Source organism: Hyaena hyaena, unplaced genomic scaffold, assembly GCF_003009895.1.
Source record: "Hyaena hyaena isolate Hyena2069 unplaced genomic scaffold, ASM300989v1 scaffold_18, whole genome shotgun sequence".
NCBI lineage: Eukaryota > Metazoa > Chordata > Mammalia > Carnivora > Hyaenidae > Hyaena > Hyaena hyaena.
The window spans coordinates 2798216-2820491 of record NW_024080649.1 but is presented as its reverse complement, the minus strand read 5'-3'; the positions used below and the strand labels follow the sequence as shown (position 1 = coordinate 2820491).

General features: G+C 43.3%; 3 protein-coding genes across 6 annotated transcripts in view; 2 read left to right on the top strand and 1 right to left on the bottom strand.

The window, feature by feature from the left end:
- Positions 1 to 10225, bottom strand: part of UTP4 (UTP4 small subunit processome component) — a 31188-nt gene extending 20963 nt beyond the window's left edge. Inside the window, exons 1-5 of one of the 4 annotated variants that reach the window (XM_039222271.1) lie at positions 10083 to 10225; positions 8819 to 8979; positions 4582 to 4773; positions 3359 to 3443; positions 1968 to 2057 (exon numbers count right to left, since the gene is read on the bottom strand). In XM_039222271.1, the coding sequence (XP_039078202.1) occupies positions 1968 to 2057; positions 3359 to 3443; positions 4582 to 4773; positions 8819 to 8977 (526 nt within the window). In that variant the 5' untranslated portion in view covers positions 8978 to 8979; positions 10083 to 10225. Of the gene's footprint in view, positions 1 to 1967; positions 2058 to 3358; positions 3444 to 4581; positions 4774 to 8818; positions 8980 to 9037; positions 9102 to 9969; positions 9998 to 10082 lie in introns of those variants that run through there. The other 3 variants (XM_039222265.1, XM_039222256.1, XM_039222262.1) reach the window with 3 other exon arrangements.
- DERPC (DERPC proline and glycine rich nuclear protein) lies at positions 10188 to 21914 on the top strand. The gene is made up of 4 exons (XM_039222305.1): positions 10188 to 10273; positions 18366 to 18423; positions 18688 to 18805; positions 19208 to 21914. The coding sequence occupies exon 4, from the start codon at positions 19429 to 19431 to the stop codon at positions 21061 to 21063; it is 1635 nt and encodes a 544-aa protein (XP_039078236.1). The 5' UTR covers positions 10188 to 10273; positions 18366 to 18423; positions 18688 to 18805; positions 19208 to 19428; the 3' UTR covers positions 21064 to 21914.
- Positions 10191 to 21914, top strand: CHTF8 (chromosome transmission fidelity factor 8). Its single transcript, XM_039222329.1, has 4 exons — positions 10191 to 10273; positions 18366 to 18423; positions 18688 to 18805; positions 19208 to 21914. The coding sequence occupies exons 2-4, from the start codon at positions 18401 to 18403 to the stop codon at positions 19430 to 19432; spliced, it is 366 nt and encodes a 121-aa protein (XP_039078260.1). The 5' UTR covers positions 10191 to 10273; positions 18366 to 18400; the 3' UTR covers positions 19433 to 21914.
- Positions 21915 to 22276: the final 362 nt, after the last annotated feature.

The window sequence follows — 22276 nt, the reverse complement described above, 5'->3', positions numbered from 1 at the left end:
AAAAATAAAAAAAAAAAAAAAAAACAAAAAAACTGGAGACTTACTCTCTGAAGAGAGATGCCAGGAACAACTGAGGGTAGGATTACTAAATGGAAAATTATCTGATAAAGTGAAATGTTACTAACTGAATGTTGAGAACACCAGTTTTCTTTTCAGAATGTAGACAGAAACGCTTATCATCATCAAGTAGGAGAATTAAAAAAAAAACAGTTCTGGGAAATAAGACCAGCACAAGAAAGATGATTTAAAAAGCCAAACTCTTTAGAGGTTCCCAAGCTAACGGTCCAGTCAGATTATTCTTCAGTGGAGCCCATGAGAAGTAAGCTCCACTCCTGTGGTGAGGAAAGTAATCACTAGACAGGTGAATAAAGCCTTAATATGAAAGGTAGAGACCAGAGAGTATGCTAGAAGAAAATAAATACCAGAGTAAACAGAGTAAACAGAGACAAAATGAAGAATACTTGACAAATATAATCTTGAATAGCCTTAGCAAGAGAAGGCTATAAGGAAACGAACAAAAAAAGCCCTATAAAAAAGAACACTCAGGAAACCAAAAAGAACTTTAGAAAAGACAGAAAATGAAAACCTCAGTAACAGGATTTAAAGATAAAGGGTGCTTGGCTTGTTTAGTCAGTAGAGCGTGCAACCCTCAATCTTGGGGTTCTGAATTGGAGGCCCACACTGGGTAGAGAGAGTACCTAAAAATGAAATCTTTTCAAAATCAATCAATCAATCAACGATAAAGTAAAACTCTCAGGAAATAAAAAGTCAAAGAGATGAAAATAAGAGGGGGAAGGGCACCTGGGTGGGTTGAGTTTCCTACTCTTGATTTCAGCTCAGGTCATGATCCCACAGTTATGAGTGAGCTCTGTGCTGCTAGCATGGAGCCTGCTTGGGGTCCTTTCTCTGTCTCATCTCGGCATGCACGCACACTCTCCCTTACAAAATAAATAAATAAGCTTTAAAAAAAATAAAAGAAGGCTCTGGGAGAGCATCATTCAAGAAGATAAAAGTAGTGCCTGGATGGCTCAGGTCATGACCTCAAGGTTCAGGAGTTCGAGCCCCACATCGAGCTCTCAGCTATCAGCACAGAGCCTGCTTTGGATTTTCTGTCTCTCTCTGCCCCTTCCCTGCTTATGCGCTCTCTCGCTCTCTCAAATAAACATCAAAATACATGTATATATACATATAAAATTGGTAGAAAAAAAGTCAGATCTATATGAGCCTAACTTATGCAACTGGAAGAACCTGATGAAACAAACACATTTACAAATGTGGAGGCAAACATCAAAGAATCAGCTAAGAGTTGCAGATTGTTGCCTTTGAGAAGCGAGAGAAAGAGATACAGGGGGACTCCTGGTTCTTTGTAACAAGCCTCAAGGAGTTCTTTGACTATGTGTGTATAACAGACAATAAAAAATTTGCTTAAGCATGAAGAAAAAAGACTAATGAGACAAACCTGACCTTTTTTACTTCCCATCTTAGATGAGAGTACAGACGGGCCTATCTACCAAGCTTAAGTCAGTCTCATACCTGAAGAATTCCACAATGCACTTCGTCAGGTCAAGAACAGAGAAAGTATATGGTTCTCTACCTTTCTGACCTCACGCCTCACCAATTATGCTGCCAAGACCTGGTTTTCTTCAGAGACACTTACTTCTACCAAGGTCTGGTATATGGAAGTATTTTAACTGATCGTTAATAGGGTGATTATTGCTCCAGGGTGAATTTTCATATGAATGAATTCTTATTAGATAAAAAATATGTATCTGACTGAAGAAACAGGATTCCCCCAAAAGCAGCAAAAGCAATCCAAGAAAAGAGTGAAATTCATGGCTAAATTTCACTCAGAAGGTTAAAGAGAGGTTAGGCCCTAGAGGTCAGTAAAAGCACAAGGGCTCAAGCTTTCGGAAACTAACAATGTGAATCAAGACCCAAACCCCAAATGAACTGAGAAAAACAGTCACCTGATTTGACATCAAACACACTAATGTAGTCTATGGAGCCAGCTGCAATGTGGGTACCAGAAGGATGCCAGCTGAGACTCAGGATGCGACCTTGGGAGTTGTACAACAAAAAAAGAAAAGGACATACACATAAATACACAGTAAAGGGTAACTGAGTTCTCTTTTGACAATTACCTACAGGTCTGGTGTTCTACACTCAGCTCTCATCTACCACACTCTGCTGAAGAACTGTTTTATAACAGATGAGGATCAACTCTGCCCTGGAATCGATAATGAAGTACTTAATATCACTTTAATAATGTAGAAACGGCTGATGGGAATATAAAGAAACACAACCTTTTGAGGGTGACCTGTTAGGAACATAACAAAATTTAAATGTGCATATTTGGCTCAGCACTTGCACTGGGAATTAATTAAGGAGAAATACTTGCAAGAGTGTTAAAAAATATGTATATCAGAATACTCACTGCTGCCCTGGTTGTAGTAGTAAAGAAAAAAATTAACATCCATTAATAGGAGCTTGGTTAAAATAGATTATGGAACACCATCAAATGGAATGCCATGCAGACTGGCATGACTGACAGGGAAGGATGTCTGTGATAGGCCAAATGAAAAAACAAGACCAAGCATTCCTGTGTATTCATTCATATGAATATACAATACATCTAGAAGATCATTTCCAAAATGTTGCCTACAGAGTAGAATGAGATACTTTTTCTTCTCTTCTAAAATTCTAAACACATGAATTTCGAATAAGCATTATTATCACTTTTATCATCAAAACAGAACACCCAAGGGATACCTGGGTGGCTGAGTCAATTAAGCATCAATGCTTGATTTTGGCTCCGGTCATGATCTCGTGGTTTGTGGGTTCAAGCCCCACAAACATTGGGCTCTGTGCTGACGGTGTGGAACCTACTGGGGACTCTCTCTCTCAAAATAAATAAATAAACTTAAAAAAAAAAATCACAAAAAACCAAGACCGGCTGGCTCACTTGGTGGAACATATAACTCTTAATCTCAGGGTTGTGTGTTTAAGCCCCATGTTGGGTGTGGAGATTACTTAAAAATATTTTAAGTAAAGAATAAAATATTTATTTTTTCTTTAAAGAAAAGAAAAATTTTAAAAAGAACACTTAAACGGCATTAAAAACAAAAGGGACTCTGATTAGCCGATGATAAATATTACTTAAGCAAGCAACCACCACTAAGCAACGTGACAGAGAAAGCCTAAGTGGAGGATGGCTTCGAGCACATATCCTGTACTCCGATAAAGTTAGCGTGGAGAGAAAACATTACCTGGACCCACAGGAAAACAGCCCATCCCCAGTGGCACAGAAACATAACTTCTTATTGAGGCTACTCACTGCCCCCACCAAAATGACCCTTACTTTTCTGCCGATCAAAATTTCTTTCAAACTGGATTTTGTCTGGGGTGATTTGAAATAGCTTCACAGATCCATCTTCACAGCCAACCTATCAGAGAAAAATAGAAAATAGAGAAGATAAGCATTTTATAAAGCTAAATATATATATATATATTTACAAATATAAACATTTCTTCCCTAAACCCATCACTTGCTGTGAAAGAGAAAAATAGTTTGTGAGAGAAAAACAAAAATTTACTGGTACCAAGAAACTGGTAGTATATTCCTGGCAGCCTTCACATCCTAGCCAGAAAACAGGCTAATCAGTGGCCTAATTCCTGTACAGGACATGGAAGAGAAGTAGTATTTCACAGCACATCTCTGCTAGAGACCCACAGCCTAAATAAAGCACCCAATAACTATACAATATAAATGAAGACACATCAAGATATTGTAGAAATTAGTGCAAATCAAGTTAAGAATCATAGATTTACCCCAGAAAAATGAAACCTCTGGAAGCACTCATTTTAATAAGCCTATGTGTGGGGGGATGGGTAGTCTTCTCAGTCTATACTCAATTTTTGAGATATTGTGGTAAAACAGTTCCACAAGTTAACTTTAGGAAGGACCTCTCAGAAATTTTAACACACGTTAGTATGTTCTCAATCTACAGAAGAATTTCATATTAACATGCCATATTCTGAATTGATATTTATCATAAAACATAAAGCATAATACAACAAAAAACAGCCTCCACATCTCTCAATTCCAACTAGTTTGAGAAATGCTGAACCTAATGAACCCTCTCATTTCATAAATGAATAAACAAGGTCCAAAGTAGCAGTAGAAAGGATGCAAAAAGACAAGAGATTTTTCAAGTTTTGTTCGTTTGGTTTTTGAGAGAAAGTGCAAGTGGGGAAGGGGCAGAGAGAGAGGAAGAATCCCAAGCAGGATCCAAGCTGTCAGTGCAGAACCTGATGCAGAGCTCAAACTCACAGAATATAAGATCCCGACCTGAGATGAAATCAAGAGACGCTTAACCAACCCAGCTGCCCCAGGACAAGAGATTTTTTTTAATCCTCAGTATCAACTTCAATCTTGCACTGCCATTGCTGGAATCCACCTCAGAATGGAGTTGCTACATGTCATAATATAACTTAACTTTACTCTCGTGTAAACACTGGGAAGAATGTTTAAGTGAGCACAAGAGAATTCTTGCTTTAAATTACCAGTAGTTGCTTACTGACCAAAAGTTGAGAGCCACAGGGGCTGACAGCCATGCTCCAAATGGGTCCTCCAAAGGCATCTATGGCATACTTGATGTTTAATGCCTGCAAATCATACTCGATAATCTCTCCATTGAGTCCAGCACTAAAGAGTCGCTGTCCTTTGGCCCAACACAGAGCTTCTGTAGCCCGAGACTCATGACCTGGAAAAAACTACAAAAACACGGTAACATGTTAACCCACCATGAACTTATCAGCTAGCAGCACTGAGTGGTCACAGGCAACATCATGAAAATTGAACACTTGCCTAGAAATGACTAGCATGGGATTCTGTTCTACCAGAAGTTCATGTCTATTAATATTTTCATTTTTTAGATTCAAATTTTAGTTACCTATCCAGTTGGTTTCCTTTTTCTAGGACTTGTCCTATAAAACCTTTTCAACAGAATGAGGTTTGTATCCAACTGTATTTGATACATGCAATTTTTAAAAAAATCAGTGTAACTGGATGATGGTTTCAAAGTATATGGGGCGCCTGGGTGGCTTAGTCGGTTAAGCGTCCAACTTTCGCTTAGGTCATGATCTCGCGGTTCGTGGGTTCGAGCCCCGCGTCGGGCTCTGTGCTGACTGCCAGCACAGAGCCTGGAGCCTGTTTCAGAGTCTGTGTCTCCCCCTCTCTCTGACCCTCCCCTGCTCACGCTGTCTCTCTCTCTCTCTCCTGGAAATAAATAAAAATATAAAAAACAAACAAACAAACAAAAAAAACCAAAGTATACATGTACGTCAAAGTTATCAATGTATATACTTTAAATTTTTTTAAGTTTACTTATCTATTTTGAGAGAGAGAGAGTGTGCACATGTGGGAGGGGCAGAGAGAGAGAATTCCAAGCAGGCTCCCCACTGTCAGCACAGAACCCGATGAGGGGCTCAAACTCATGAACCATGAGGTCATGACCTGAGCCAAAATCAAGAGTCATTCACTTAACCAACTGAGCCACCCAGGTGCCCCTTGATGTATATACTTTAAATACATGCTGTTTATTTTGTCAATTTTACCTATAAAAAGTTTTTAAAAAAATAAAATGGGGATGCCCAGTTGGCTCAGTTAAAAAACGTGTGACTCCTGAATTCAGGGTTGTGGGTTTGCCCCCCACACTGTGTACAGAAATTATTAAAAACACAACAAAAACAATTTTAAAAAAATAAGTGATATAGATTACTACAACTTCTCATTCAAGTCTCAGATTTCTTTTTTTTCCTAAAGATTTATTTTTTTTTTACATTTTATTTAAGGTTTTATTTATTTTGAGAGAGAACGGGCAGAGAGAGGGGACAGAGAATCCCAAGCTGGTGCACCAAGCAGCGCAGAGCTCGACGTGGGGCTTGAACCCACAAACCGTGAGATCATGACCTGAGCCAAAACCAAAATCAAGAGGTGGACACTTAACCATCAAGTCTCAGATTTCTAAGTGCTTTCTTAGCACTTAAAAAGTTTTCATGGAGGGGCGCTTGGTTGTTTAGTTGATTAAGTGTCTGACTCTGGATTTTAGCTTGGGTCATGATCTCATGGTTTGTGAGTTCGAGCCCTACTTCAGGTTCTGTGCTGTCAGTATGGAGCCTGTTTAGGACTCTCTCCCTCTGATCCTCTCCTGCTCACTCTCTTACTTTCAAAATAAATAAATAAACTTTAGGAAAAAAAGAAGCTTTCATATATATCAAGACATTTTATTCTTATATCTGCTCAGCAGAAAAGGGACTGAATAGATACAATTTTTCTTCTCTTTACTTGCCATGACACAAGTACTTGTAGGTTAATGGCTTGCCCAAAGTGCCACAGTCAAATGTGAAGAGAACATTTTAATTCTTATTCCAAGTTCCTACTCTTTTCACTCTAACGGATACAATTTTTTCTTGTTCTGAGTGTGATTAATAATAGTAGGGAAGGGACTATTGATAAAACAAAAGACTAGATTAAATTAATTATTGTTGAAAAAAGAACAGATGAAGAAGAAAACAGGAGACACTCAGTAAACAATGACTGACATATTCACTAAATAAATATTAACTCAGGAGTGGCTTTGTACTAAGCACTTGCTAAATCCTGGGAAAAGTCATCAATTATCACTGATATGGCTCCTGTTTTTTTTTTTTCAGGCTACAACACTCTGTTTTTTATTTTTGGGGGGATTTTAAAAAATATGTTATTTATTTATTTTTAATTTACATCCAAGCTAGTTTTAGTGCAATATGGCTCCTGTTTCCATAAAATTTGAAGTTCAGCGGGGAAGAAAAACATTAATCAAATATACAAACTATTATTCAATTACAATGATCATAAATGACAATAAAAATCACAGGGTGCCAACAAGCAGGTACCACAGCACATTTTTCATAGTATAGAATGTGACCTATCTGTGGTAATCAGCAATTTGTAAACTTTCTTTTTAAGTTTATTTTGAGAGAGACAAAGAGGGCATGCACAGTGGAGGTCCAGAGAGAGGAGGAGAGAGACTCCCAAGCAGGTCCTGTGCTGTCATCATGGAGCCCATGGCGGGGCTCAATCTTGTGAACCCCGAGATCAGGAACTTAGCCAAAATCAAAAGTTGGACGCTTAACTCACCGACTCACCCAATTTTTTTTTTTTAAACTCTTATTAGTTCTTCAGGGGTCAACTCAGTAAGTTATCCCTTTCCAGGATTCCTAAACCCACATCAGAGTAAAGCATGTCTCCGCTAAGATTCTAGGTGTGTGCTTAGCTTTTTTTTTTTAAGTTTATTTATTTTGAAAGCGAGAGCGCACACATGTGCGTGCAAGAGCAGGGAAGGGCAGAGAGGGAGTGTGAAAACCCCAAGCAGGTTCCACACTGTGAGTGCAGAGTCCAATGTGGGGCTTGATCCCATGAACCGAGAGATCCTGACCCGAGCCAAAATTAAGTCTGATGTAAACAGACTGAGGCACCCAGGTGCTTTGGTACATAGCTTTAGCATAAAATTTACATACTGTTTGGAAACTGTATACTTCTATTTCCCCACTGGACTTTGAGCTCCTTCAATACAGGGCCTCTGACATTTGTCATAATGTCTAATACTTGCCACTCATCACTCATTCATTTAGAAACAATTATGGGGTATCTTAATTCTAAGTACTAGGCTGCTAGGCACTAAATTCATTCATTTATCTAACTATTCATTCATAGGCATCCATTCAGTGCTTAGGGCAATACACACTCAATAAATGTGAAATGAATTACTTTGTTGCACCTGAAATCAGTAATCAGTGCCTTTGAAAAAATGCTGCTGTAACAGCTCTCTGCATACACCCAAATGGTATTTTATGCTTTTACTCCCAATTATAGGCATTTCAGTCTACATTCTCTCTGACAGATGAATTTAGAAATCCATCTTCCTACCATCATGTCACCAAAAAGTTTGATATTAAAATATTTCTGGGCACCTGGGTGGCTTATGACTCTTGATTTCAGATCATGTCATGATTTCAGGGTTTGTGAGAGAGTAAGGTTTGTGGGCGTCTCTCTGCTCTCTGACCCTCCTCTGTGCGTGCACTCTTTCTCTCTCTCAAAAAATAAATAAGAAAACTTAGAAAGAAAACAAAGAAAGGTTTCATTGTTTCTTCTGAATTGACAATGAAAAAGGTACTGACAACCCCAGGAGGAAATGCCACCTTACCAAAGTTCTAACGGTACAGAGGATGATGATCAAGCAATGGGTCTTGACAATTTCTCTTTTTTGTTGTACCCAAAAGATCCTGCAAACCTGTTTCCAGCTGATAGTGGGCCACCATAATTCCTAGGTAGTATCTTTCTAATAAATGTTACAGATCAAAACTCTTGAGCTCAGGGGTGCCTGGGTGGCTCAGTCAGTTAAGCATCCGACTTTGGCTCAGGTCATGATCACACGGTTTGTGGGTTCAAGCCCCGCGTTGGGCTCTGTGCTGACAGCTCAGAGCCTGGAGCCTGTTTCAGATTCTGTTCTCCCTCTCTCTCTGTCCCTCCCCTACTCACGCTGTCTCTCTCTCAGAAATAAATAAAACTTTAAAAAAATTAAAAAAAAAAAAAACCTCTTGAGCTCAGACAGGACACTGCATATCTGCTACATGTTATGTAGTTCTAAATAACTCCAAAGAGAGTGTAGTCACTTTCTTTTGATCTCCTTGAATGCAAAAGACATACAAGATGTAAAATTGAACTTAATAAGAAAATTAACTCAGCAATACCAAATCAGGCTTCCAAATGACTTACTTTTTCCTGAAAGTAGTTTGCTGACAAGTTATAAATTTCCACAGTGCCATCTGTTCGTGAAACGGCCAATCTGTTTGACTGGTTATTGTAAGCCACACAGCGGATCCCTGATGGAACATAATTAAAGAAACGTACTCGATGGACCTTAAATTCACCCATTCCTGAGGGGGGTAGAGGAAAAAGAGTCATTATTGTCAAACGTTAACAGGAGTGTATCACCTGCATCATTCCTCGTTATTGTTGACAGCAGTATATTACATGTTATTATTATCACCATCCTGGATGAAAGAGTCCAACTGTACCTCACTAAGATTCACTTCTGAATATCTATCTAATGATGCTTTCACTCCCCCCGAAATAATCTATCAAACTATCTACAGAAGCTCAGGATACTTCAGCAAAAAAATTCAAAGATCAACACATAGAGCATCCCCCAGACTCCTAACAATCCTCCCGATTCCCTGAAGAGAGTACTCCGGGAAAGAAGAATGACAAAATACTGAACATAACCTCATTCTCTAATTGGGAGTGCACACTTTAAGGAAGGGAGGTACAACGAGATGACCGGCCGTATTCGAGTCAGAAACTAAGGTACTCCTGGTAAACACCACTAATACTCGCAAGAAACAAGAAAGATTGACAGCTTAAATCAGTCTCTCAAAGTCCGGTCCGCAGAATTTCTGCATCAGAACTATATGTAAGAATGGTTTTCAAAAAGGCAGGACTCTGGGTCCTACTCCATAGCTCCGGAATTCCTCTTAATTGAGAGAAGGTAGACTAGGAATCTGCATTTTAGCGAAAACTTTTAACTTTATAGCTCGCTAAGTTTCCAAATTACAGACTCAGCTAAGGTAGTGACTGACAGTGGGGCTCACGGGGCAAGCAGAACCCAGAGCTCCTCAAGGATGGATGAGCCAGGACTTAGTCTGGCATCTGTCAACTATCCCCTCCCCACCGCCGCAAACACACACACTCAGGGAAGACAGGGGCCGGCGCTGGCTCGCCTCTCACTCGTCTTCCTTCAACGTTAGGAACTCGCGGGCAGAACAGGCGCGTTCCGCCGGGCCCGGCCCAGCTAAGAGGGCGTCTGAAGTGCGCGCTAGAACTCCGCAGCCCCTTCCCTCTCCGGAAATCTACGGAGTAGCACCCACCCAGCCACGGCATACGGGGGACAGCGAGCTCCGCCGGCGTCGGCCAAGAGAAGGCCGCACACCCTCAAACTCCTTTCTCTCCCGCTGCTAAACATACCCCTTCCTCAACTCACCTACGGACTGGGGCTCGTCTCTCTCTACCGCGGCCCCACGTGCGCGCGCGCTCGCGTGCTCTGCCCCGGAAGTGCTCGCGGCGCAAGGCCGGAAGTGCGCAGGCAGTGCTCGCGGCGGCGGCGACGGCGGCGGGAGGTTCGGTTGTCGCCCGTTGGCCGCGCGGCGCCGCGCTCGGCGGCCGCCATTGCAGGTCAGGCCGCGGGCGGGGGGCGCGGGAGGCCGTGGGGAGTGAGGGCTGAGCCGGGGTTGGGGGCGAGGGTGCGAGGGAGCGGGAAGCTAGGGAGCTGGGGCCGGGTGGGGCGCGCGGCTCGAGGAGAAGAATGGCGAGCCGAGGGGCGGGGAGCGGCGGGAGGGGGAGGGGCGGCTGGGAAGGGGGAGGGGAGCAAGGAGAGCCGCGGAGAGGTGGGGGCGAACCCAGAGGGGCCCCCGGGGTGGGAGGGCCGGGAATTGTGGGGGAAGGGAGCGGTGTAGAGACGGGAGGCGGAGGGAAGGAAGGGAGCGAGCGGGGCGGAGCGAGAGAAGGGCGGAAAGGGTGGCCGAGCGCGGGCGGAGGACGGAGAAGGGGGCGGCGCGGGCCGGAACCTCGAGGTACGTGCGGGAAGGGGTTCTTCCCCGGGTGGGGAGGGAGTCCAGCACGCGAGGCTTGGCGGGAGCGGGGTGGAACTGGAACCCAAGAAGTAGCGGGAATATCAGAAAGCGGACTTGGTGTGGGGGGGTAGGACTATGAGGTTTGTTCGAGGGAACATGTTTAAGTCGCGGTGGGAGGGAAGCTGCTGGTAGAGGTAATTGGGAGGGTGGTTGGAAGGAAGAGTGATCCAGGTTCTTTGTAGGCGGAATGAGATTGAGGAAGAGTGGGGTGGGGTCCTGGAGTAGCTAAGTACTTCAAATTGAAGAAGGAACAGGGCACGATCTGGAGAATGAGAGTGGTAGAAGGACGTGTAGAGAGTAATTTTTGGGAGGAGGGTGGACGGTTTGGGAGATCACATCAGTGAGGGTTGTGGAGGAATGCAGTTTAAAGAATAGTCTCCTTGGGGGGTTAGGAGAAAGGGTTAATTAGGTTGCTAGGAGGTCCCAGCGAAAGTCTGGAGGAGAACTGGAGGGGGTTGGGGAAGAGAGGGGAAGCGGATCGAGAAGTCCCAGAAAGTGGGCGGGACTAGACATAGGAAGTGTTTGTAACTGAAGGGATGGGAGGGGGTCAGGGGTGATGGTGGAGAAAGTGGGAGCCGGTTGGGGGAGAATACCGGGTAGTGCAAGACTTAAGGCAGGACTAGAAAGAAGGGGCTTTGGGGTAGATAGGGGGTTATAGTAAGAGGAGGAAGGGTTCAGATGAGGCTGCAGAGTAGCAGAAGATGGAGAAAACTGGAGTAACTCAGATCGACTGAAGTCATCTTTTCCACCCATTGTCTACAAATACCAGTAATTGATTCCCTCCATCATGGGAATCCTAAAATGTGATGGGAAAGTACCACGTGTATGCATAGTATCCACATGTTTTTGAACACACTCTTCACTAATGAAAAGTTTGGAAGCATTCATTTCCACCCACCCTCCATAGCCCTTCTTTGGAGAGGAGCAAGCTTCTCATTTAGAAAACCGAATTTTAGCTTAATGATATAAGCCTGTCAAGAGACGAGATTTTCCCTTTGAAACTTAGACCATCCCCTTCAGTCACAAACCACAATGACACTTAATAAAAATAATCTGTATTCATTCATATATGAAAACTTACTGAATTGTTCGTTTGATGGAAAGACACAGAGAGAAATAGTCATCTTTAGAGAAAAGAAAAAAAAACCTTTCAGAACTTAATCCTTGAAGCAGTTGGGTGAGCCCTGACTGTCCTGTTTGAATTGTTCTCACATTATGTAAACTTGGTTTTACTCTGATAACCTGCTGCTTTTGTAGGATGCTTTAGTCCACTATAAACATTAATAATTGTATAGTATTAAGACATTATTTTGGACATATAGAAAGAAAATGCCACGTTGCCCCCCCGTGTAATAGTTTGACCCTAAAGGCTTACCATGTCTTAGTCACTGTTCTGAGGATTTTCTATTCATAACCTTATTACATTTTTCACAACAATCCTTTGAGACAGGTTCTTTCTTATGCCCCGTTTATTGGTGGGGAAATTGAAACTTAAAAGATTAGATTACTCCCATGCATACATAAAGTAAGTGACAGAATCCAGATCAGACAACTTGAGTTCTCACAGCATTCCTAAACAAAGAACAGTCCTGGGGCTAAATAAAAGCTCAGTAAATGCTAACTGTTGGCCTAGCAATTTGAAAACTTTTTGTGTCATGTATTTAATTTTTTAAAATAAAAAAAAATTTTATATTAAGAATTATAATGCCTTTATTCCCTATCTTAAAAAAAACAAAATACAAGATGCATTAAAAGTTTGTAATGAGAATTTATAAAATACTACTTAGCTCTAGTAAAATTAATAATTTGCAATTACCATTGAGTCCTCTTATTTGGGTAAAAGCCATATGTTCTGTTCAGTTGAATCCATACCATACTTTGTTCTACCACATTATATTCTGGGGGCAGTTAACCATCATGAGGCTCATTGCTCATTCATTCAGTTCTCGGTAAGACATCAGTAATATTTTAAAACAATAACAATTCAGAAAGCAAAGTATAAGAAACTTCAGTTTTGTTGAAGATTAAAATGAATCTGTGACAGAGAATGTCCTCTCCTTTTGGCTCTAAATTTTGCTTTCTAATTTTTGAATCCTGGAAGTGACATTGAGTAGATCTCCAGAGATTTCAAAAATCTAAATTTGAGCGATTGAATACGATACAAAGGCTTGTTTATAACTACCTACCCCACAGATGTAATGGCTGCTTGGGCTGCAAGTTGTGTAGGTTACTTTGCGTGTTGCAGACATGAGAAAGGCTAATATTTGTAAAACAATCAAGTGATGCAGAAGTACTGTATTCTAGGGGCTGTGGGAGAAGACTGCTGGAGAGGCCTTATTGTGGAGGGGTTAAGGTTCACATCCCAGCTCTACCACTCACTAGCTGCGTGACCAGTTACTTAACCGTTCGTTTCTCTGAGCACGTTTCTTCATCTATAAAATGGGAATAAGTGATTACATCATTAGGGTTGTTTTCACAGTGAAATGAGAAAATCAGACAAGTGTCCACAAAAGTTTAGCCATGGGAGAAATGAAGCTTTCTGTATCATAATGCCTGGATTTTTCTTCCTTAAACTGTTTGCACTCTGATTTTTCAGGATTTTAATAATAACTTTGACAGTAATTAAGTTCAGATAGAGGTGGAAGTCAGTTAAATAAGGTATATACCAGATTGGTCTGGTTCCAGTTAAATCTTTTGAATTTTGGGTAGAGCTCCATTTTAGCTCTGGATTGGTTTTGAGAATGCTGGTTCCTTTGCTGCACTCTAGTTTGTTCAGGGGTCTCAAAGTTATCTGGGCCACTGTTCTGAGAAGCAATAGTGTATTGATTTTACCCAGGATCTCCAGACTAGCTCCATGTCTTAAGACAAGGGATGATCTGGGGCAGGCCATTTCTAGAAATTTTTAAACCCCAATTTTTTCCCCCTCCAAGGGAAAAAATTGAGTTAATTAGAATGTACATAGTGCTTTTAAAAAGTTTCTTTTATGGAGTTCAAGTCACTTGACTAAGTTAGGAATATAGAATTATGTACTGTTTATTTAGCTATATGAAAGCCCAGAAAAATTAAGCAGAAAGAAATATCCCCTTTTTTGAGATATGGGTGTGGGGGAGAGTTAAAATAATTCATTTCAGGGGAAAGAAGTTGGGTTTTCTCCTCACTTTGCCATCTCTCCAGGTCCGCACTCTAGTTGTAGCCTATGAGACTCGACTCTGAAGTACAATGAATTAAACGTCTTTTTTTTTTTTTAAATGTTTTATTTATTTCTAGGAGACAGAGAGAGAGAGACAGCATGAGCAGGGGAGGGTCAGAGAGAGAGGGAGTCACAGACTGAAACAGGCTACAGGCTCTGAGCTGGCAGTCAGCACAGAGCCCGACGCGGGGCTCGAACCCACGAACCGAGAGATCATGACCTAAGCGAAAGTCGGACGCTTAACCGACTAAGCCACCCAGGCGCCCCGAATTAAACGTCTTTTAAAAATGACAACACAAATTTCTCCTTGGCTCTACAGTTCCAAATATTGTCAGCTTAGAATTATTATTCTTAAACCAAAGTAAGTTAGTTGGTCCTAGCCAGATCTGGGATTAAACTCAAGACTTTTGAGAGAGAGGTGCCAAGCAGGCTCTTCCATTGACTCCTTTTAGTTTCATGATTTGCTAGAGTGTATTCTTTAGTCTGTGTTTTCAGGTGTTGTTTTTGATAAATCTGCAATTTCTACGCTGTTTTAAAACAAACATGTAGAAATTGTTCTAGTTGTCTTTATTGCTGGAATTAGTTGAAACTGAAGACTTAGAATTTTTTTTTTTTTGCTATACAGAAAATACTTCTTGTAATGTTACATCTGTTATTACCAGTAGGTTTTGATTTGCATTCCATTTCTTCACCTCTTTGTTTTCCTACTACCTGCCTGTTGTCAAGGGTATAGGGACAGATTGGGCTGCATGTTCTCAGATCCTTTTTAGACAACTCTGCATTAAGTGAAATGCACATTCCCTGTTGTCTCCATCAAGTGTGTCCTCTGTGAAGTTCCAGGTATATCTACTCTGACCCTGCGAACAGTTGCAGAGAAGAGTAATCTCAAGGAGCAAGAAAAGGAATAATAAAATTCAGACTATTAAAAAAAATTTTTTAATATTTATTTTGAGAGAGAGAAAGTATGCAGGGGAGGAGAGAGAGAAACCCTATCAGTGCAGAGCCTGACTTTAGGCTCGATCCCCCGAACCTCCAGATCATGGCCTGAGCCAAAATCAGGAGTCTGATGTTCCAACTGACTGAGCTACCCAGAGCCTCCCCCCCCCCGCCTTTTTTTCCCCCCTGAGAGAGAGTGTGAGTCGAGGGGAGAGAGAAAGAATCTTAGGCTCCAAGCTCAGCACAGAGCCTGACACGGGGCTCAGTCAACCCTGGGATGATGACCTGAGCCAAAATCAAGAGTCCAACTGAGCTATCCAGGCACCCTGTGATAGGCTATTTTAAAGTAGAATTTTAAGGGGTACTTGAGTGGCTTAGTCAAGTGTCCAACTCTTGTTGACTCAGGTCATGATCTCACGATTATGTGGGTTTGAGCCCTGCATTGGGCTCTGCTGGCAGCGTGGGCCTGCTTGGAATTCTTTTTCTCACCCTCCCTCTGTCCCTTCCCTGCTCACCCTGTCTCTGTCTCTCTCAAAAATAAATTCTTTTAAAAAGTAGAATTTTAAAATTTGCTAAAGGAATGTCCTCTCCTACATTTTTACTAACTTGGTAAATACACCCTCGTACACATAAATGTAGCCAGGCCAATCCACAGGTTCCTATGAGCTAACTCCTATAAGAGGGAATGAGCTTCATTGCTCTTCATATCTGCAGCATCCCAGTAGGTCTAGCACAAGTTTTTACCAGCCCAACTAGGTACAGAAGCAGGGTGGGGAAGATGGGGAAGTTGTAGGCCATGGAATTTTTCTTTTCAGGAGCTTTGCTAGATGTCTGCTACTGTCAGGAAATCTACTGAGGCAGGGCTTCCTACATAAGTGGATGAAGCTGTGTGTGCTTGGAAGTACCAGGGATTAGTATGCAGGTACAGCTATGCCAGCCCAGCTATCGGGAATCTATTTTCCTTTGCCCACTCAGGCTACTGTTGTGAATTCCTGTGCTAACAGGAAACTGCTCAGGAAATGTGGAATGCACTGAAAATATTCCTGCATCCCCCTTAAACAGCCCATATATTACTCATCTCAAACATGCTTCCAAAGGCCTTAAAGATTGATTTCCTTTCTTGCCATGGTCTTCCTAGAACCTCTGTATCTGTGAACACATAATTGCTTCTCTGTAACGAGCTATATTTTATTATAACTATACCCATCAAGTAACATGTAGTGCATTATCAGGCATCAAAAGCTTAAGTTATAAGAAACCTTTAATCTGTATTCATTTATTAACCTTTAGAAACTTTCCAACTTCAATTTCTAGTTATTAAGTCTTTTTTGATTCATGGCTAAAGTATACTTACTATTCTCTAAATTACAGTCAAAATTATAGTGTGGAAATACTGATGTATTTTTTTTCCATTCTCTAAGAAAAGTAGTTATTTGTCTTTAAGGCATTTTTGTATATATATGGTCTTCACAGTAGTTTAATGAGTCACATAATCTAGATGTATCCCTAGAGTCATTAAGTGACTTGTGTATGATGATGCTTCAGTGAAGAGTACCTACACTTTAAAGGCTGGGATGTGACTTTAGGTCTTCTGATTTTAAATTGCAATCCTTTCTCCTTAGAGAAAGAAACCTTAGAGGAATTTTAAAAGTTCTTTTGGTTGTTGGTGGTAGTGGTAGGGCCTCCTTATCTTGTCACAAGACATTTGCCCTTGAGCCTAGTGTATTTGTTCTCCAGCAGGGCCACACTGTGCTACTGCAGAAAGTCTGTTATGTTCAGAGATTCTTTCTTGATTCCCCATTGCCCTTCTGACTTTCTCTTTTATGCGTGCATTGCCTGCCTGGTGCTTTGCTGCCTTTTCATTCTCACTGGTACTTGGATTTTTCCTTTGGGAGCATATTGATTGTGGTGAGTGTAGTGTAGATAAAGTCAGGAGGCCTAGGTTCTTACGTGTGAATAGCATCTGACTCATAATAGAAATTCAATAAATATTAGCTACTGTTTATATTTGAATTTAAGACCAGTGAATTGACTGACCTTATGTTCCCAAAGTGTGTTTGGTGCTCAAGAGTAGAGAGGTTCTGCTGTCCTGGAAGGCTTTTGACAACATAGTTTTTCCTGAAGATCCAAAATGAAGATTAACATTATCAGTGAAGAAACCTGTTTCACTTTTTAATCTGGTGTTTACACGGGCTGGCTTCGGCAACACATGTGAATCTTGTGTTTGCTAACCTCGAGCACAGTTACACCCGTTCACCTGCAGTACTGCCGTTGGTAAACACTAGACTAATAACTTTCCACTAAGTTCTATCAATTCATTAAAAAGACTTACATAGAACCCATAGTTTAGATCCCCCGTCCCCTAACCCCCCGTGGATTTATGCTTCCTAGAAAGACAAGTGACATTTGTTTCAGGCACAGATGTTCATTTTAACCCATTCTTTTAGAGTACCACAAACTTGCCACCAGGTGGTACTGTTGTATAAAAGGAAAGTTGATGGAGTGTCAGGGTGTTTTAGGACCTAAGTGAAAGATGGTCAAAGCATATGATGAGAGTCATGTTGGAAATCAGCTTACCATTTACTACAGTCTGAAGGACTTTTTTGTTTCTTGGCTTTTGTTAAAGGAGGTCCTTTGAACCTTGAAATATAACCAGAGTGTTAGACATGAAGTTTATATCATTACCAAAAGAAAACGTAAAGTCTAAATGAATTCTTTTTTTTTTTTTTAATTTTTTTTTTATTTATTGCTAGGAGAGAGAGAGACAGCGTGAGCAGGGGAGAGTCAGAGAGAGAGGGAGTCACAGACTGAAACAGGCTTCAGGCTCCGAGCTGGCAGTCAGCACAGAGCCCGACACGGGGCTCGAACCCACGAACCGCGAGATCATGACCTAAGCGAAAGTCGGATGCTTAACCGACTAAGCCACCCAGGCGCCCCAAGTCTAAATGAATTCTTTAGTTTCTTAAGAAACATGCAGGATAGGGATGCCTCAGTAGATTAAGTGTCTGACTTTAAGCTCAGGTCATGATCTCGTATTCATAAGTTCGGATCCTGCATCGGGCAGACTCTCTGCTGTCAGCACAAGGCCCTCTTTTGATCCTGTCTCCCTCTTTCTTCCCCCCCCCACTCCACTCTGTCTCTCAAAAATAAAAATTAAAAGAAGAAACAAACCAGAACATCCTTGAGAAAGGCAAGTTAGCGTAGTGGTCAGCAGTATGGGCTCTAGTGTATGTTTGGGTTCAAATTCTGGCTCTTTGACTACTAAATATGTGTCCTTGAACACAGTTATAATACGTGTTAACTTTCCATATGATTGTTGACCCTTGGTGATGGTGATCTTAAGCAACGTTACATGTACAGTGTCAAGTCAAAAATATTTACATCTTAAAAGAGTTGTTAGAGGAATGAAGTAAAATTTGTCTAAGGCGCTGAGAAAAATGCCTCACACATAGTATATAATAAATATTAGCTATCGTTACTATTGTCCTAAATTTTTTTTTCTCCACAGCTTATTTTCAGTTGCTTTTTAAAGACGGGAAGCTCATGGTGCAAATTATTATTTCCAGGTGAGTACATTTTGCGACTTAATTTATTTAGCTTGAATGGTTAGGATTCTTTAGGTTTGACATTTTCCTGAAAGAATCGGGGTCCTCAGGTGCATCTTGCACACATTCTTACATTTCATTCTCTAGTTCAGTGCCCGGCACTGCCTAATTTTTCCAAGAACTTATGCTCAACAAAGAGTTCCTTTGGGCCTTGAATGGTGGTGTAGGACACTATTCATCCTTCACCCCTCAAAAATATTGTAACCGCCAGCCCTTTGCTTGCAGTGCTGGGGCTGGAGGCCTGGCAGAATGGGTGCTGATGGAGCTACAGGGGGAGATCGAGGCTCGCTACAGCACTGGATTAGCTGGAAACCTCCTGGGAGACCTACATTACACCACTGAGGTGAGGGGACTTTTCTTTCCCTGCCTAATGCCTCAGGAAAGCAAGCTACACCAAGGTGGTGCTCCCAGGACCCAGAGTGAGGACTGCCCTCAGGTTTGTTATTCGAGGTCTAGCTAATCTAATCTATCTGCTTGTTCTCCCCCAATCCCTGCAATAGCAGGGAAATTTAGCTTTGGGCAATCTGGAAAAGTCACAGTTCTAAAAAGTGGAAATTCTCTTACCTGGGGTTAGAAAGAGTAAAAAGGGCATGAGGGTGGTTCCCTGGTATGGCTCTTCAGCATTGTTAGAGCCAAACCAGGGAGTGGAGGTCCCAGCGTTGCCTGCCAAGAGCATCCGTAGAAGGCACCTTAGTGTTATGACCTTACCCTGAATCTTAGGCATTTCATTCTTGTTCTGCTAAAGGGAATCCCTGTGCTGATCGTGGGGCATCATATCCTGTATGGAAAAATCATCCATCTGGAGAAACCTTTTGCCGTCCTTGTCAAACACACTCCTGGGGAGCAGGACTGTGATGAGCTTGGCTGCAAGACTGGCACCCGGTACCTGGTGACAGCACTCATCAAAAACAAGATCCTTTTCAAAACTCGTCCCAAGCCCATTATCACCAACGTCCCCAAGAAAGTATGAAAGAACCCCGGATTTTCCCTAGAGAGCGACCAACTCCTTGGACTCGTGCTCAGTTGCCACCTCGAGGACGGCTCGACGGTTCCTTGGGACCACAGGGGGGTCCTGTTCTAAACACAGGCCACCCGCTGGGCATGAACTCTGATCCCTTCCTTATGGCAACTGGTTCTCTTGGTGGAAATCTGGCCCCATTTCCAAGGAACCCATCACCTTTTCCAACTTCATCAGGCTCATTGGCTTCAAATCCAGCACCTTTCCCTGCTGGTGCTCGTGACCCAGGCATGGCTTCTTTTCCAAGAGGGATAAATCCCACTGGCACAGGTGCAGTTTCTTTCCCAAGGCCTGGTGGTCTCTTGGGCCCAGGTCCGGGCCCAGGCCCAGGCCCATCTCTAAACCCGAGGGCAGGGACTCTTCCAGGCCCAGGGCCTCTGTCTAATCCAAGGTTAGGGGGTCTCCCTGGGCCAGGTCCAATGCCCAACCCAAGGGCAGGTGGTCTCCTGGGAACAGGTCCTGACCCCAGAAGTGGCGGCCCATTGGGCCCTGGATCTGGGCCCAGCCTGAGAGCAGGGGTCCTGTTGCCTTCTGGGAACGGTCCTCCTAATCCTAGGCCCGTTGGCCTGGGACCAGGACCAAGTCCCAATCTGAGATCAGGCTTCAGTGGTGCAAACCCTGCCCCAAGATCAGGTTTGTTTCCAGGCCCCGGCCTTGGGCCCAACCCAAGAGCAAATAGCCTGGGCCCAGGCCTTGGGCCCAACCCTAGGGCAGGTGGCCTGGGACCAGGCCCAAATCTGGACACCAGAGCAGGTGGCCTCCTGGGCACAGGATCTGGTCTTAATTTAAGGATGGCTGGACCTCAAGGCCTAGATCTTGCCCCCATTCTAAGAGCAGCAGGTCTCTTGGGAGCAAATTCAGCTGCTTTCTCACAGGCTTCTGGAAACATGGGCACAAGCCCATCCTCTATGGCAAGAGTACCTGGCCCCATAGGCCCAAACTCGGGTCCTGGCTCTCGGGGAATTGGCCTTCCAGGGCCAAATCCATCTCCCATGTCCAGAGCTCCTGGCCCCATAGGCCCTAATTCAGCTCATTTTTCAAGGCCGGCTGGGCCCATGGGGGTAAATGCCAATCCCTTTCCAAGGGGGACTGGTTCAGGGGGACTGAATCCAGCTGCCTTTTCTCAGACTTCTGGCACATTGGCTTCAAATCCAGCTACCTTCCAGAGGTCTGCTGGTCTCCAGGGCTCAAGTCCAGCAATTTTCCCAAGAACCTCTGGGCCACTAGGTCCCAACCCAGCTAACTTCCCAAGGGCCAGTGGCTTGCAGGGTCCAAGTCCTGCTGCCTTCCCAAGGTCTACTGGCCCATTAGGCCCTGGTCAGGTTACTTTCCCCAGGTCAGCTCCTGGGCCCCTTGGCTCTTCTCCATCAGGCCCTGTGGGTATCAACCCAGCACCTTTTGCAAGGCCAAGTGGGACCCTGGGTCTAAACCCAGCTTCCTTTCCAAGGATGAATGGCCCTGTAAGCAAGACTTTGGTCCCATTTCCTAGAGTGGGGAACCTCCCTGGCACAAACCCAGCTGCTTTCCCCAGACCAGGGGGTCCTATGGCTGCAATGTACCCAAATGGAATGTTACCCCCTTAAACACCTTTTCTCTCCAGGACCACTCCTTTTTCCAAGCACTGTGGTTCTGAGAAGGAGCTGTGTTTTAGGTAAAAGGGTAGATAATGGAGCTACAGTCTGAAGTACGTAGCTGGGGCTCAAGTTCAAATGAGCCTTTTTCCCCCTCTGCTTCTTTCTTGACTGAAGGTGAAATGTTACTTGTGAGAGATGGACTACGGCAGGTGGGAATGATCCTGACCTTGAGAGAAAGGATCTCCAGCCCTCCAGAAGCCTGCTGTGCTTTTGTCCCACAGCTCTCTGCCCCTTGTTTCTTACTAGTTTCTTGAGTTGTTCTTGTGGACTTTTCCTCAGGGATACGTTGGCCTGTAGGTCCCAACTCATGTGTAGTCCTCTGCTCACCACTGGAGAATCAGCTCACTGCTCTCTAGAACTGTTGCATTGGTGAACGGACCATGCTTCAGGAGCTCTGCCCTGGGCAGCTTGGACCTGGTCATCCTCTACTGCCATACCTTTCCCTGAGGGCTTGAACACAGAACAGGGAGGTGGGCAACCTCTTCAAAGACCCACCAAATACAATTTCAGCTTGATTAACTGGGCCTACAACTTCCTTCTCTTGGGACTCAGAGGAGGCCAGAATCAAGGCCCCACCGCTCACCTAATTCCCTCTCCACTAGTACCCCCGATCAAAGAACCTCAAAATTTAAACTGACGTCAGTGGGAATATGGGAACTGGGGTAGGGGGTGGGGGGGTGAAGGGGAGAAATCACTGTGCTTCGTTCAGCCTGAGGTGAAAGGATGGTTGGTGTTTTTCCTGCATTGTATCTTTTCTTACTGTTTCTTTAATAAATGGGATGTGAGGGCTGCCGATGTCACTCCATTGAGTTACCTAGTCACACAGGAAAGGAATTTTACCCATTGCTTTTCATTGTTTTAGCTTGGCCACAGTCCTATATTATCTGCCAGATAAAATGCTGTCACTCAAGGAGAAAGCCTTGACCTTTACCTTAGCTAGGACTCCCTTGACTGCCAGTGATTTCCCCAGAGACCTTGCACAACCTTCAACAATAAAAGTTAGGCCATCAGGGGCGCCTGGGTGGCTTAGTCGGTTAAGCGTCCGACTTTCGCTTAGGTCATGATCTCGCGGTTCGTGGGTTCGAGCCCCGCGTCGGGCTCTGTGCTGACTGCAAGCTCAGAGCCTGGAGCCTGTTTCAGCCTGTTACTCCCTCTCTCTCTG